The 15,015-nt window shown below is 43.6% G+C and overlaps 1 protein-coding gene across 1 annotated transcript in view; it reads right to left on the bottom strand.

Annotated features, from left to right (window-relative positions):
• Nucleotides 1-15,015, bottom strand: part of LOC127639620 (slit homolog 1 protein-like) — an 82,568-nt gene that overhangs the window by 4,584 nt on the left and 62,969 nt on the right. The window contains exons 33-36 of the mRNA XM_052121737.1: nucleotides 13,889-14,019; nucleotides 13,645-13,799; nucleotides 8,817-9,117; nucleotides 888-1,099 (exon numbers count right to left, since the gene is read on the bottom strand). Coding sequence (XP_051977697.1) covers nucleotides 888-1,099; nucleotides 8,817-9,117; nucleotides 13,645-13,799; nucleotides 13,889-14,019 — 799 coding nt within the window. The remainder of the gene's footprint in view (nucleotides 1-887; nucleotides 1,100-8,816; nucleotides 9,118-13,644; nucleotides 13,800-13,888; nucleotides 14,020-15,015) is intronic.

Genomic DNA, 15,015 nt, shown 5'->3' with positions numbered 1-15,015 from the left:
TATGCTAAGTATTTTTACTGACAAATAAGACAAACATACTGATTAAGAAAATAATTACTTATGAAATGTAATCTCATACTGATTACAAATTACATACACATCTACAGGTTTTCAGCGAATAATGACTTACTTTTAATACTGTTCATCACACAGAAATATCATATGGCTTCAGACAACTTGATTTTCATGATTTTCAATCATTTTGAACAGTTAGGTGTAATCTGATTACAAACTAATTAGTTACTGTAATCTAATTGCCTTTCAGTCTAAAAAGTAGTTAAATACATACAATTGAAAATTCTTGTAATTACGTTACAGTTACTAATTTTAATCAAGGTAATTACTTTATTATATTAATTAGGTTATACATATTTCAAAAAATATTTATGAAGAATAAATGTAAAAGATGAATTATGTTCATTTGTACAGTACATCTTTTTATGTTTCTGTTACTGATGAGGGAATGGAGATAATGAACAAGGAGGAAATACAGGCATTTTGAATTTGTGGAGCAGAAAAACAAAAAACCTTTCTGTGATTTTTATTTATGAAAATGTTTTGTGTTTTGTTTTTTAAAGTATTTTGTTAAGTGATTAATTTTCCCATGAATTCATTAGTAAAGAAAACGTATTATAATGTTTTGGAGAAGTAATTAGTAATTTGTAGTGGATTACTATTTTTTAGCATAGCACTTTGGACATTTAGCTAAATTTCCCTTTTGCGTTCCACTGAAAAATTCAAGTCATATGGGTTTGAAACTATATGAGGGTCAGTAAATCACAACAGAATTTCCATATTGGCATGAACTATTCCTATCAAATAAATGTAAAATAATCATATCAATATCATTTGTCATGTGAATGAGTGTAACGTGATTTTGTAGTTACCTAAGTCACACAACTGGCCGCTGTAGCCACTGTCACAGACGCACTGTGCCTGCCCCGTCTGTGAGATCTCACAGAAGCCGTGTTGGCATGAAATCGCTGTGCAAGTGTTGGGCGATACATCCTGTTGACTGCATAGGGGACCGTAGAAACCCTCTGTACACCTGCAGTGATAAGACTGTATGTCTACTGGAACACAGGTGCCATGGACACACCTTACAGAACGTGAAGGAATGGGGAAATGGAGAAAGAAAATATGGAGAGAGATAAGTACGGGTAGACAAAATCTGTAATATTATATATTAAAATATTATAAAAATAGCAATGGTTAATATTTTTTATGAAATATTTGTATATTGTATTATGATTTTAATGACATACCAATGTGTTCATTTGTTATTGTCCTGTGACTTAAAGACTTTAAAAGGTACTTCTCATTTCAGTTGATTATTTTATACTTTTATTAGGAATTTGATTGATACAAAACAAGATTGATAAGTCAGACATCAAAGCAAAAACACCTTAAAATTATGTAACACTTTTGTTTTAAAAGAAATGACTCAAAACTATTTTGGACTGTTTCAATTATAAATTATGATTGAATGAGCCACATTCAAAGCTTCTGTAAAATAGCAAATATAAACACACTTGTGCCAGAAATCAGGCGAATTATATATTTCTTGTTTTAAGCATAAATTAACAATATTCATTGAAGTTTATGCTCAAAACAAGAAAAAAAACACTTGTCAAATAAACTTAATCCAAGATAAGACTTAATATCCTTGGTAATTTTGCTTCTCAATATAATTTTTTTTAAAGATGTTTAAATACATTTTTACATCTTTACATTTAAAGATATTTTTTACTGGAAAACAAGATAAACTTCATATATATACATTTATATATAATGCCTCCACTGTTTTTAAGTGACCTTTGCAGAGTAAAAAAAATCCTGAGATTTATGTGTGCGCACAAGAGACTTTCACATGCACACAAGAAAATTGTTGCACAAGCACGAGAATCTTTTCCATGACCACGAGAATACGTTCACACGCTCACGAGTTTTACATTTTATGGTGTTTGAGCATCTTGTTACCTCATCTCATGGAGAAGGCAAGTGCATGGGTGCGCATTAATTGATAGAGATACATTTAACATCAAATAAACTTGCATAAAATTTATGGTGCCCATTTATTAGTGCTTTTGATAACATTTATTATGGCCATTTATATAGATTCACGGTAATCCTGATGAAACAAATGTAATAATGCATTAAACCAGGGGTGTCCAAACCTTTTCTTCTGGGGCCAAATCCAAAGAGAAATAAGGTGCCACGTGACACATCCTCGTAATAATAAAGAATTACAGAATTATCTGTAAAATGGCACCAAAAGTGACCAAAAAATACCATAGTTCAAAAATCTTGGGGCAAAAAATGCCTTGGTTTCTTTTTCTTTTCTTTTCACCATCTGAGATAGTTCTTAAAATTTGACTTTAAGAGTAGCATTACACATAATCACATAAAATATGTTTTGAATAAAAGAATGACACCATACATTTTTGTTTGTTTAGAAAAAATGCCCTCATATACGTAAAAAAAAATGAAAAACAAATCCAGTGGCCAATAATTCGCACCTTTATGGAACAGTGAATTTCTGACAACGCAGTAATGTAACGGATATTACACTGGGTAAGAGCTTGTAACTTTCAATGATTTAGCATTTTTGTAAATTATGTAGGACTTTTCATGAGATCGGGTTGGCTGAGGGCAAGCAGTACAGGGAGAGATGCACGAGTGTTTTGAGCATTTTCTCTTATGTCCTAACTCTCAAATGGTGCTGAGAAATCCATGAATCACTTTTCATGTTTCAATGAAACATGAGAACGAACCAAATCACTGCAATTATTTAAACTTCCCAGCGCTGCAGAATACATTCAAGGAGAGTGTGCTCGGCTTGCTCGGATCTGTGCGCGCTCAATAAACTCTGTGCTGCTGCTCGCTCTGCACAGTGGCAGCTGAGTTGTACGATGCATGGTACCGGGACATTTTAACAAATTCATGAGCAAAGTTTTTAACCTGATACCAGTTCTATAACATGTGCATCATTCTTTTTGCCTGGTGCTTCATCAGTGGAAATCTGGAGGATTCCAAACTCTTGAACTTTTGGATTAAGCTGGGCACCATTAGGACGCCCTGCATTAAACCAAAATGAGATGATAAATGTATGCACAGGGTAGTTCTAGCAGGAAGACTAGCAGCTGTACATCATCCCACCATTAGCTGGGTAATTCTTAGCCAATCGCATGTAAACCATTGCTTTATAAGTCTGCTCACAATCTATCACATTGCTGTTTCAGTGTGCTAACACAGCAACCTCCTCCACCCCACCACCACCAGTTGAGTCCCGTCCAGCACGGGGGAAGGCTTCTCACCCCTGTATTCTATCTCCGGCAGGATATGACGGTTCTGAGTACAACTTCTTCGGACCGCCAGACGGGGCTACACCAAAGATAGACATTACTTTTCTGTTTTATATTCATCAAATAAATGTCATCTTAAATTTCACTCAAGTCTGCAAGTCTTTCAGAATTTAATGCAATACACACCTTAATCTCTGCATACATTATATACAGATATGGTGTTTCCCTGTAAGCTGTTTAATAATTGTCAAATTCAATGTGAAAACAGTAATGGGTCAATGTTAACAATCATGGCTACTCAGATCTGGCCATGTGTTTCCTGCATTACAGTACATTGTTAAAAGAAATGGCAAGATATACAGAATTAGTTAAAATTGAAGTGCACAAGAAACTGGTCTAGGTCTTCATTTTCATTATAATCGAACAGGAATTGCTTTTCCCAGCTGTAATGTTGGCTAAAATGTACAAGTGTAGTGACTGTGACATACATAATTCAAACTTTGTGTTAAATTTAGTTCTATACATTGTTGGTGATAAATGCAGTACTTTGTTCTTAGCATTTTTCCTCATAACTGTTCAGGGATCGTGGTCCCTTTAAATGTTCTGTATGGGTGATGACGTAGGACGCTTTTCGGCGCCTTTTGTCTCTCTGGTGTTTTTCTTACTAAATAAACAACACACGTATTTGTGTGCTCAAAGTGCGAAGTTGTCTCTTGCAAGTTACTGCAATTTCCACACTGGTGACCCCGACATTAGTCTGCTGGACGTATCCAGTGACACAACACGACCATGACTGCGTAACGCTGTCACCCTCAAACTCCCGAATTCTGGGAATCGTCCGCGATCGGCATGGTTCGCACAGACTGACGCGCAGTTCGCGCTGCGTGAGATCACCGCGGATACAACAAAATACTACTACGTAGTGTCGGCTCTCGGTAATTCAACAGCATCCAGAGTGGTGAGCCTTCTAACAAATCCTCCGGAAAACGAGAAGTATGCAGCACTCAAAGCCCACCTGTTGAAAACGTTCGGACTGTCGGACGCTGAGAGAGCCGGCAGGCTTTTCTCCCTTCAAGGACTGGGTGACAGCAAACCGTCCGAGCTCATGGACCGCATGCTGGATCTTTTGGGAGAGCACAGACCCGATTTTCTGTTCATCCAGCTTTTCCTGCGTCAGCTGCCTTCACAAGTGAGAGCTGCATTAGCCAACACCACAATTACTGACTGTCGGAGACTGGCTGAGGAAGCTGATACATTTTTCCTGGCGAGTCACGGACATTGTGCGGACGCGTTTTTTCCTGCGCACATCGCTTCGGTGACACGTGATGACTCCACCTTCGTGGCGGCAACCACTTCTCGGCGTCAGTTGTCTTCTGGCCCTCAACAACTTCCAGGCTTGTGTTTCTACCATGCTAAGTTTGGAACCAAGGCTAACAAATGTCGCTCACCATGCAGTTTCAGCGGGTCGGGAAACGCCGGGGCCGGCGCTCAGTAGTGGCCATGAGCGTCAGCCGCGTAGGCAGGCTGCTTTTCATCCACGACAGCATCTCTGGACGGCGTTTTCTGTGCGACACAGGAGCACAGAGGAGCGTCCTGCCTGCATCCCGTTTGGACATGGTGACCGACAGCCACGGCCCCCCTATGGAAGCTGCCAATGGTAGCCCCATCCGCACATATGGAACGAGGTACATCGAATTGTGTTTAGGAGGACAGCACTTCGGCTGGAACTTTGTTACCGCAAAGGTTGCCGTTCCCCTCCTCGGCGCTGATTTTTTGTGTGCACATGGACTGTTGGTGGATGTAAAGAATCGCCGTCTGATTGACGCTGTCACGTTTTGCTCTTATACATGCACGCTCAGCGGGACCGACTCCATACGGCTGTCTAGCATGCTTTCAACTTCTGATGATTTCCACCGTCTGCTTGCCAGTTTCCCAGCCCTCACTCAGCCCACTTTCTCTGCATCTGCCGTGAAGCATGGTGTGGAGCACCATCTCGCCACCACTGGTTCACCCGTCTACGCCCGCGTTCGGCGCCTCGACCCAACCAAGCTTGCCGTTGCAAAGGCTGAGTTTGCGAACATGGAACACCTGGGAATAGTTCGCCGATCCGACAGCCCATGGGCATCGCCCCTCCACATCGTCCCCAAACCTGGTGGCAGCTGGCGCGTGGCGATACGGCGCTTAATGACAACGGCGCCTGACCGATACCAGTCGAACATACAGGATTTTTCAGCACACCTGTCTGGCAAGGTGATTTTTCTAAGGTGGACCTTGTTCGTGGATATCATCAGGTGCCGGTACATCCACTGGACATCCCCAAAACGGCGGTGATCACGCCGTTTGGTCTGTTTGAGTTCCTGCGCATGCCGTTCGGCCTTAAAAACGCCGCCCAAACTTTTCAACGCCTCATGGACTCTGTTTTGCGGGACCTGCCTTTTCTTTTTGTGTACTTGGATGACATTCTAGTAGCGAGCACGTCCAAGTTTCAGCACCTGGCGCACCTCCAAACCCTTTTTGAGCGGCTTAGCCAACATGGATTGATTGTCAACCCAGCCAAGTGCCAGTTCGGCCTCTCCACCATTGACTTCCTTGGACACAGAGTCACTAAGGACGGGGCGGTCCCTCTCCCATCAAAGGTGGAGGCAGTCACACAGTTCCCACGCCCGCTCACTGTCAAATTCCTGCAGGAGTTCCTCGGCATGGTGAATTTTTACCACCGTTTCATCCCTCGAGCTGCTCTGCTCATGCGGCCTTTGCACGAGGCCTTGAGAGGTAAACCACAGCACGTTGTGGACTGGACTGAGAGTAGAGACAGGGCTTTTGCTGCCACTAAGGCAGCCTTAGCGAACGCCACCATGCTGGCGCATCCTTCTCCAACAGCCCCCATCGCCATCACCTCGGATGCCTCAGACTATGCTGTTGGTGCTGTCTACGAGCAGTGGGTAGGCGGTGCCTGGCAGCCGCTGGCTTTCTTTAGCCATCAGCTGCGCCCCTGTGAGAGGAAGTACAGCACTTTCGACCGGGAGCTGCTGGGTCTCTACCTCGCCATCCGACACTTTCGTTCCCTGCTGGAAGGCCGACACTTCACTGCGTTTGTGGACCACAAGCCGTTGACTTTTGCCATGGCCAAGGTGGCTGAACCGTGGTCCGCCCACCAGCAACGTCATCTGTCCTACATTTCGGAGTTCACCACGGACTTGCAACACATTGCTGGTAAGACCAACCACGTGGCTGACTGCCTATAACAGGTTGTGGCGGGGGCAGTCCACCTGGGTTTGGATTACAACCGCATGGCGGCCACTCAGGCCACAGACCCGGACGTGCAACTCCTGAGGACCTCGACTACAGGTCTGCATATCGAGGATGTGGTTTTTGGCGATGCCGGCACCACGCTCCTGTGTGACATCTCCACAGGTAGTCCTCGGCCAGTCGTTCCCTCGGGATGGAGACGACAAGTTTTTGACGCCATCCATGGTCTCTCCCACCCAGGTTCGAAAGCGTCACAGAGACTGGTTGCAGCTAAGTTTGTTTGGCACGGCCTCAAGAAGGACGTTAGGGATTTTGCTAACATCTGTGTTGAGTGCCAACGAGTCAAAGTCCACCGCCACACTAAAGCCCCGTTAGGTTTGTTCCCGGTTCCGGAGAGACGTTTTGATCATGTAAACGTGGACCTGGTCGGTCCTCTGCCCTCCTCTCACGGTTTCACATATCTGTTCACCATGGTTGACAGGACCACCCGCTGGCCCGAGGTTGTGCCTTTGATGTCAATGGCGTCTGTCGAGATGACACGGGCATTTATTGGCACCTGGGTTGCCCATTTCGGCACTCCTTCAGACATATCCTCTGACCGAGGCGCGCAGTTCACGTCTGAGCTGTGGGACGCTGTCGCACAGAGCCTCGGAGTGAAACTCCACCGCACGACCGCATATCACCCGTAGGCTAACGGACTCTGTGAATGTTTTCATAGGTCAATGAAGGCTGCCCTGCGTGCCAGCCTCAAAGACAGCAACTGGGTCGACAAGCTCCCATGGGTGTTGCTGGGCATCAGGACTGCGCCAAAGGAGGACCTTCAGTCCTCATCCGCGGAGCTTGTTTATGGACAGCCACTGTGAGTACCAGGGGAGTTTGTCCCTAGTGCCACTGTTCCCTGGTCTGCTACTTTCCAGCGGTCTACTCTACTGGACAATGCAAGGCTTTTCGCACCTGCTCCAACTTCACGTCACGGCCTTCCTCAGTCACACATCCCTGCTGGACTTCAGACGGCTGACTACGTTTTCATTCGCCACGATGCCCACAGGGGACCGCTACGTCCGCCCTATGAGGGCCCATTCCAGGTTCTGGAGACGGGGGACAAACATTTTGTGGTGGACAGAGGCGGCAAACCGGAGCGACTTTCTATCGACCACCTCAAACCGGCTCATTTGGACGTGGCCAGGCCCATCGACCTGGCCCAGCCCCCACGCCGCGGACGGCCTCCTGTTCTGCCTCCACCCCTTGCTTCTAAACCTCCTAAACTCCATACTCCACACCCGGGTCTTGACGGGACACCGGCTGCAGTGAGGTCTCCTCAACCTCCAGTACAGCGCAGTCGTTGTGGTCGGTTGATACGCCCACCTCCCCGTTGACAGTTTGGTTCTGCAGATACGGTGAATTCTGGGGGGACGTGTGTAGTGACTGTGACATACATAATTCGCCTTTGTGTTAAATTTAGTTCTATACATTGTTGGTGATAAATGCAGTACATTGTTCTTAGCGTTTTTCCTCATAACTGTTCAGGGATCGTGGTCCCTTTAAATGTTCTGTATGGGTGATGATGTAGGACGCTTGTCGGCGCCTTTTGTCTCTCTGGTGTTTTTTCTTACTAAATAAACGACACACATATTTGTGTGCTCAAAGTGTGAAGTTGTCTCTTGCAAGTTACTGCAATTTCCACACAAGCCTTTTTATATACACATAAATGTATCTTATATGTTTATAAATATTTACTGTGTGTATATATATATATAATATCTTTAAGTCTGTCAATTAAACTGTGAGGAACATCTTGTGACCTCAAAAAGTCAACAAACTCTTCTTCCATGTTGCGACCTTTTGAAAAAACGCAATAAACATCCAATCCAAAATTCTCATCCACTGTAATTCCCACCTGCTGTAACAATGTCATGAATGAAAAACAGCCAAATGTACACTGGCCAATTGTATTGAGTGAGCATAGGCAGAAATCGTGGGGGGTCAGGACCCCCCCATCTGAGGGTTGTCCCCCCCTAAAATATCATTAAAATATGTGTATTGTAAATAATATAATGATATATTCTTAAAATAATGTTTATTGTCCCCCCAACATTTTGATGAAATTTCCGCCCCTGCGAGTGAGCACTTGAACGTTTTCTGAAAATATTTTCTGAAAAAGTGTTAATATCCTTTGCTATTTTGTTTCTCAATAAACATATTTTGTTTTAAGAAATGTAAGATATTTTTACTGTTTTAAATATTTTTTTGCAGTGTACTCACTTGTTTTTCTGGCAAGGGTTGGTAGCAGCTGCAAACAGCACCTGATCACAATGTTGTCCATCCCAGCCCGGCTGACAGTGGCACACAGGCCCAACAGCAGTGTTTGGCTGGCACAATCCATGCACACAGCGTAGTTCCTGGCAGGGCTGGCACCCCGGCACCACTCCAGGTTTCATCTGTGTATGAGTGAAGTCCTGCAGCTCATTATTAATGTAGAGATTCCGTATGCAGCCTTGAAAACTGGAGCCATTGAGAGTTGGCCACTGGTTCAAAGAGGGCGGCTGGGAATTTTCAGGCATACCTGATATGAAAAAAGGGGGGGGGTGTAATATTTAACTAAACTAGTGGTGTTCAAACTGAGGGCCACATGAGTATTACAGGGGTCTGCCAATTATTATCATTTTCATTCATATTTAATAGTAAATATTAGACAATAGTAAAGCAGTGGAGGCATCCTATAGTGTGGCAAAGCTCATCGCAAAGGCTGGAAAACCTCACACAATTGGTGAGAATCAGATTTTACCTTCCGCTAAAAAAGGTTGCTGTGATGTTGTGAGAAAAAACCCTAAAACAGATAAATCTAATTTCACTTTCAGATAATACAGCTGAAAGAAGAATAAACTTAATCGCAGATGATGTAACTCAACAGCTGATTAGAAGTGTTCGAGAGAGTCGATTTTATGCCCTACAATTAGATGAATCGGATCTCCTTGCTTACGTAAGGTATGAACGTAACGGAGAATTACAAGAGTATTGCCTTTTCTGTAAGTGACTGCCAACTCAATCAACTGCAGAAGCCATATTTTATATTTTGAATTATTTATTGTATCAAATGGAATAGAATGGTCAAAATGCGTGGGCCTGAGTACAGACGGAGCCAGAGCAATGCTGGGACATCGGAATGTGCACGTGTGAAAAGGGTTGCACCACTCATGACATCCTTCCACTGAAGTTTACATCAGGAAGCACTAGCTACTAAGAAAATATCCACAGATCTCAAGTGTGTCTTGGATGAGGCAGTTAAAATAGTTCATTTCATAAAGATTAGGACTCTTCAGTCACGTTTGTTTAGAGTGCTCTGTGAAGAAATGGACAGAGACCATGTTCAGCTTCTTTTACATACTGAGGTACGAAGGCTTTCTCAAGGCAAGGTGCTGAGTCATCTTTTCGAATTACAGAACGAAGTACAGATTTATCCAAGTAAAATTCCAAGAGTGATTTTGTGAGGCTTGAACAATTGTCCTACTTTTTGGATATTTTCAATCACTGAAAAGGACTGAACTTGAGTCTTCATGGCAAATAAGTGACAGTTTTTCATGTCCAAAATCAAATCGTAGCCACAAAAAAGAAACGTATCAAACTATGAATCAAACAATGAATCATTTGAGAACTTGTTGGATTTTTTGATGGAAGAAGGCCAGAGGCTACTTGTCTCGGTTGTAAAACTGATTGAAGTGCACCTCTAAGGTCTGAAGCCGCTGCCTTTTCCTCTCTATGTTTCTCCTCACAGAGTGTTAGATGCGGCTGGAGCCATCTAGCTATAACATACATCGGGGAAGGTGTTCTTTTCCAGTCCTATTCTTTCAGGCAACATGTGATCCTACCTAGCGAGGGAGGAGTTGCTACAAACACCAGAGACCGGGATTGCCCAAGGGAGACGCGGGTCCGCTGGCAGGGGAGTAAAAGTGCACGTGTTCACCTCAGTGGAGGGGAAAGGTGCTAGCACAAGTGGTACACCCGGTCAGTCATCCCATGTTACCGAGTTCTACATGCTCGGACCTGACAAAATAACGAAACCGAATCAACTCGGAGATTGTAGAATCTCGCAAAGGTATTGGGTGTTGCCCAGCCCGCTGCTCTACAGATGTCTGTTAGAGAGGTTCCATTGGCCAGTGCCCACGAGGATGCCACACTTCTTGTAGAGTTTGCTCGAACCCGCAAGGGGGCGGGCACGGCCTTGGTCTGATAGGCCAATGCGATGGCAATGACTACCCAGTGGGAAAGCCTATGTTTGGAGACATTGTTCCCTTTCCGTTGTCCGCCAAAGCAAACAAAGAGCTGCTCAGAGAGTCTAAAGCTCTGTCCAAAATAGGTATAGGCTGGGTCTGCCTCCTCCCAGGGCAGCGCTTGCAGGTTCACTATGTGGTCCCTGAAAGGGGTCGTAGGAGCCTTGGGCACATAGCCCAGTCGAGATCTTAGGATGACATGAGCATCTGCCGGACCGGCACTTGGCTCGACCGTTTCTAGAGGTTCAAAGGGGGTTCTCTGGAGACCCGTAAGGACCATGGAGAGATCCCATGAGGGGAACAGGCATGGCCTGAGAGGTTTCAACCTCCGGGCGCCTCTTAGAAACCTGATAATCAGGTTGTGTTTTCCTAGGGACTTATCGTCCACTGCAACATGGTGGGCCACTATAGCTGCAACATATACCTTTAAGGTGGAGGGGGACAGCCGCCCTCCAGCTTTCCCTGTAGGACTGAGAGCACTGACCCGACAGTGCAAATCTGCGGGTCTTCAGATCGGGAAGAACACCAATTGGCGAACAGGTGCCACTTGAGGGCATAAAGCCGTCTATGATGGCGTCTATGACAGCTGGTGGTAGACCATTCAGATCTTATGCATTCTGTCCAGGGGCCATACATAGAGGTTCCAGAGGTCTGGATGCGGATGTCAGAGGGTGCTCCATCCCTGAGAAAGAAGGTCTTTCCTCAGGGGGATTTGCCAGGGAGGTGCTGTCGTGATGAACCATGTCCGGGTGGGCCAGTAAGGGGCCACTAGAGTGATTTATTCCCTGTACCCCCTGACCTTGCACAGCACCTGTGCAAGTAGGCTCACTGGGGGAAATGCATACTTGTGCAGCCCCCGGGGCCAGCTGTGTGCCAACTCATCTGTCCTGAGGTGACTTGCCACCGACCTGAGGGAGTACCAGAGATGGCAATGGGAGTTCTCTTGGGAAGCAAACAGGTCTACCTGTGCTTTGCCATAATGGTCCCAGATCAGATGAACCACCTGAGGGTGGAGCCTCCACTCTCCGTTGAGTAGAGCCTGTCGTGACCTCAGTTGGTGCTGACTCCAAAGGAGGAGATGGCGGGCGAGTTGTGACATATGACGAGAGCATACGCCGCCATGGCGATTTATGTCCACTATCGTCGCGATGCAGTCTGAAAAGAATCAAGATGTTCTTGCCTCAGATCATCAGTGGGAGAAACCTCCACAGGGCAAGAAATACAGCCAGCAACTCTAGGCAGTTGATGTGCCAACATAGCCGTGGGCCCGACTAGGAACTGGCGGCTACGTGCCCGTTGCAGACGGCGCCCCAACCCTGTTTGGAGGCATCTGTGGTGATCACAATGCGTCTGGACACCTGCTGCAGGGGGACTTATGTCTGCAGGAAACAGAGGTCTGTCCAGGGGTTGAATAACTGACGGCAGAGGGGGGTGAAGATCACACCATACGTGCTGCGGCGCCATGCCCATCTCTCGACTCGAGTCTGAAGCCAGTGCTGGAGCGCTCTCATATGCATCAACCCTACCTCGAGCGCGGCTGAGGATGCCATATACTCCAGGAGCCTCTGGAACTGTTTTAGGGGTGCCTATTTTGAACGTCGAGAGGCAATTCAGCACTGACTGCATGCACTCGTTTGTGAGGTGAATACCAGTGAGACTGAGTCTAACTCCATGCCGAGAAAAAAGATGCTCTGAATCACACTGATCACACAACCGCTCGGCTCCAAAGAAAGAATCTGACTGAACAGAGGTTCATTTTGAACAACGTTGAGTGAGTGGCAGAAGGTTAACAAAACACAGAAATAAGATTGCTTGCAACTTTCCTCTCTTCAGCCTGACATACGCCTCTTGATATCAGCGAAACAACAACAGGCATCACATTAGGTAAGTCACAAAGATTCTAGGTTGTGTGGCTTCATTGTTTTGTTAGTATAAATGTGTATGTTTAGGGACATTTTTTCCTGTTTATGCATTTTGTTTATTGTTTCATGAATTGTTGCAAATTACAAACAGTCAGGTCTGTGAAATCTTGCAGTGGGCCATGGAAGCTTATGTTTGGTTGGGTGGGCTGCGGGTTGTGAAAAGTTGGGAATCACTGAACTAAAAAATAAATTAAATTTTACTGTACAATACTGTAAAAAAAACATTTTTGGGGGGGAAGTAAAAAGCATGAATTGTGATATAATTTATGGTGAAATATATTCAACAAGACAATACATGTACAGTATATTTCACTGTAAATTACTGTAAACAATTTGCATTTGCATGTAAAATATATGCATTACAATATAATATATGTTAAAATATACATTATATTCAACAAGACATTACAATTTAATTAAAAACAATGCAAGAAAAATTGGGGAGTGAAAATTATGGATTAACAGAATTGATGCTAAAATATGTTATTCAATAAAACAATGATTTTACAATAAAATATTGTAAATAATTATATATATAATATATTTTTTAAATATTATTTAATTATGTATTTTTAAATATGGTTAAAATTGAAGCAACAAATAAAAGTCACCTTATAATGTATGGTGAAAAACAGTTCAATTACCTTCATACAAGTCCTTTTGTGGTATCACATTGGATTACATTTAATTTTTTTATTTAAATACATTATGGTGTTTTATTTTACATTTTATTTTGTTTAGTTGGGATTCTTTAAGTGTTACGTTGTTATGATGTTTAGTGTGTTGGTCCATATATGTTTTTTGTTTAATTTCTGGCAACCACAGCTGCCATTTTTTTTTTTTTTTTTGTACATTGTATTTGACAGGAGGACAATACATGGTGTTGAGTGCACATCTTACCCCCTACATATAGTGGGGCATCTCCGGCAATGGGCTGGACGTGTCCCTGGCTGTCCATGGTCATGGGAAGACCTCCATCAATGGAGAGGTTGAGCATCTGGTCATAAGTAACCAACTCAACAGTATGAAACTGCCCATCATTCACTATTTCAGAGCTGCGGAAATTGAGAAATGAGCCAGTGAATTCCAGCAGATTTGATTACATGCTAAACGATGAGTCAAGTATGATCTTCATTGCAAGCACCTGTAAATGGCACTGCCTGGCTGGTTTCCTGAATCATAGGTCACTTTGACGTGTCCTTCATGCAGCTCTACGGCGATGTGGTTATTGATTCCATTGTACAGAAGAATCCCATTGTCCTCAGCTGTGGAGACCTGCCATAACATTTATGAATCAGCACAGTAAAGCCTTTTCACACCCACTACACTAAGGTATAAATACCTTCTTTTTTTTTAATCAAAACTATTCAGATTGGGTCCAACACTTGCTTTGCAATCATAAACAGACAGTTGGGAACTGTGCCATTTGGCAGAAAAATTGTTTATTCAGATTATTATTACTAATAAATGTAACTGTGACTCCAGCCAGGTCTCCTAAGCAACCAAATTGGCCTGGTTGCTAGGGAGGGTAGAGTCACATGGGGTAACCTCCTCGTGGTCGCTATAATGTGGTTCCTTCACTCGATGGGGCACGTGGTGAGTTGTGCGTAGATGCCGCGGAGAATAGCGTGAAGCCTCCACAAGCGCTCTGTCTCCACGGTAACATGCTCAACAAGCCACAAGATAAGATCCTCCGCCACCCGGATTGAGGCGAGTCACTACGCCACCACGAGGACTTAGAGCGCATTGGGAATTCCAAATTGAAAAGGGGAGAAAAAAAAATGAAACTAATAATAATAATAAATTTAATTGAGCATTGAACATTAGTGTCTTTTATTATATTGCTCTATCATATGAGTTAGAAAAGGTTGCATTTTAAACATTTATTATTCATATCTTAATGCTAAAATTAATAGGTTATTAATATCATCTAATGTTTCTAGAAATGCTCCATATTTTGTGTGCATTGTATACAGTATGTTGTGTGTAATTGTATTTTTAAAAACTGCACTTACAGCACACACACACATATATGTATATATACATATATATATTATTTATGATCCATTTTAATTCTGCTACCTTTAATTTTTATTTAAATTACAGTAGGGTGTCTTGTTCAATTCAAATTTTGGATCTGGAATTCAAGTGCTGTTCTCAATTGAATTCTTAAAGAAATATTCCGGGTTCAAAGTTAAGTTAAGCTCAATCGACAGAATTGTTGACATAATGTTTATTACAAAAAAAACAACAGCATTGTTTACTTTTATA

Source organism: Xyrauchen texanus, chromosome 48 (genome assembly GCF_025860055.1).
Source record: "Xyrauchen texanus isolate HMW12.3.18 chromosome 48, RBS_HiC_50CHRs, whole genome shotgun sequence".
NCBI classification, from domain to species: Eukaryota; Metazoa; Chordata; class Actinopteri; order Cypriniformes; family Catostomidae; genus Xyrauchen; species Xyrauchen texanus.
The sequence above is the reverse complement of the archived record's forward strand: the minus strand, read 5'-3'. Positions and strand labels throughout refer to the sequence as shown.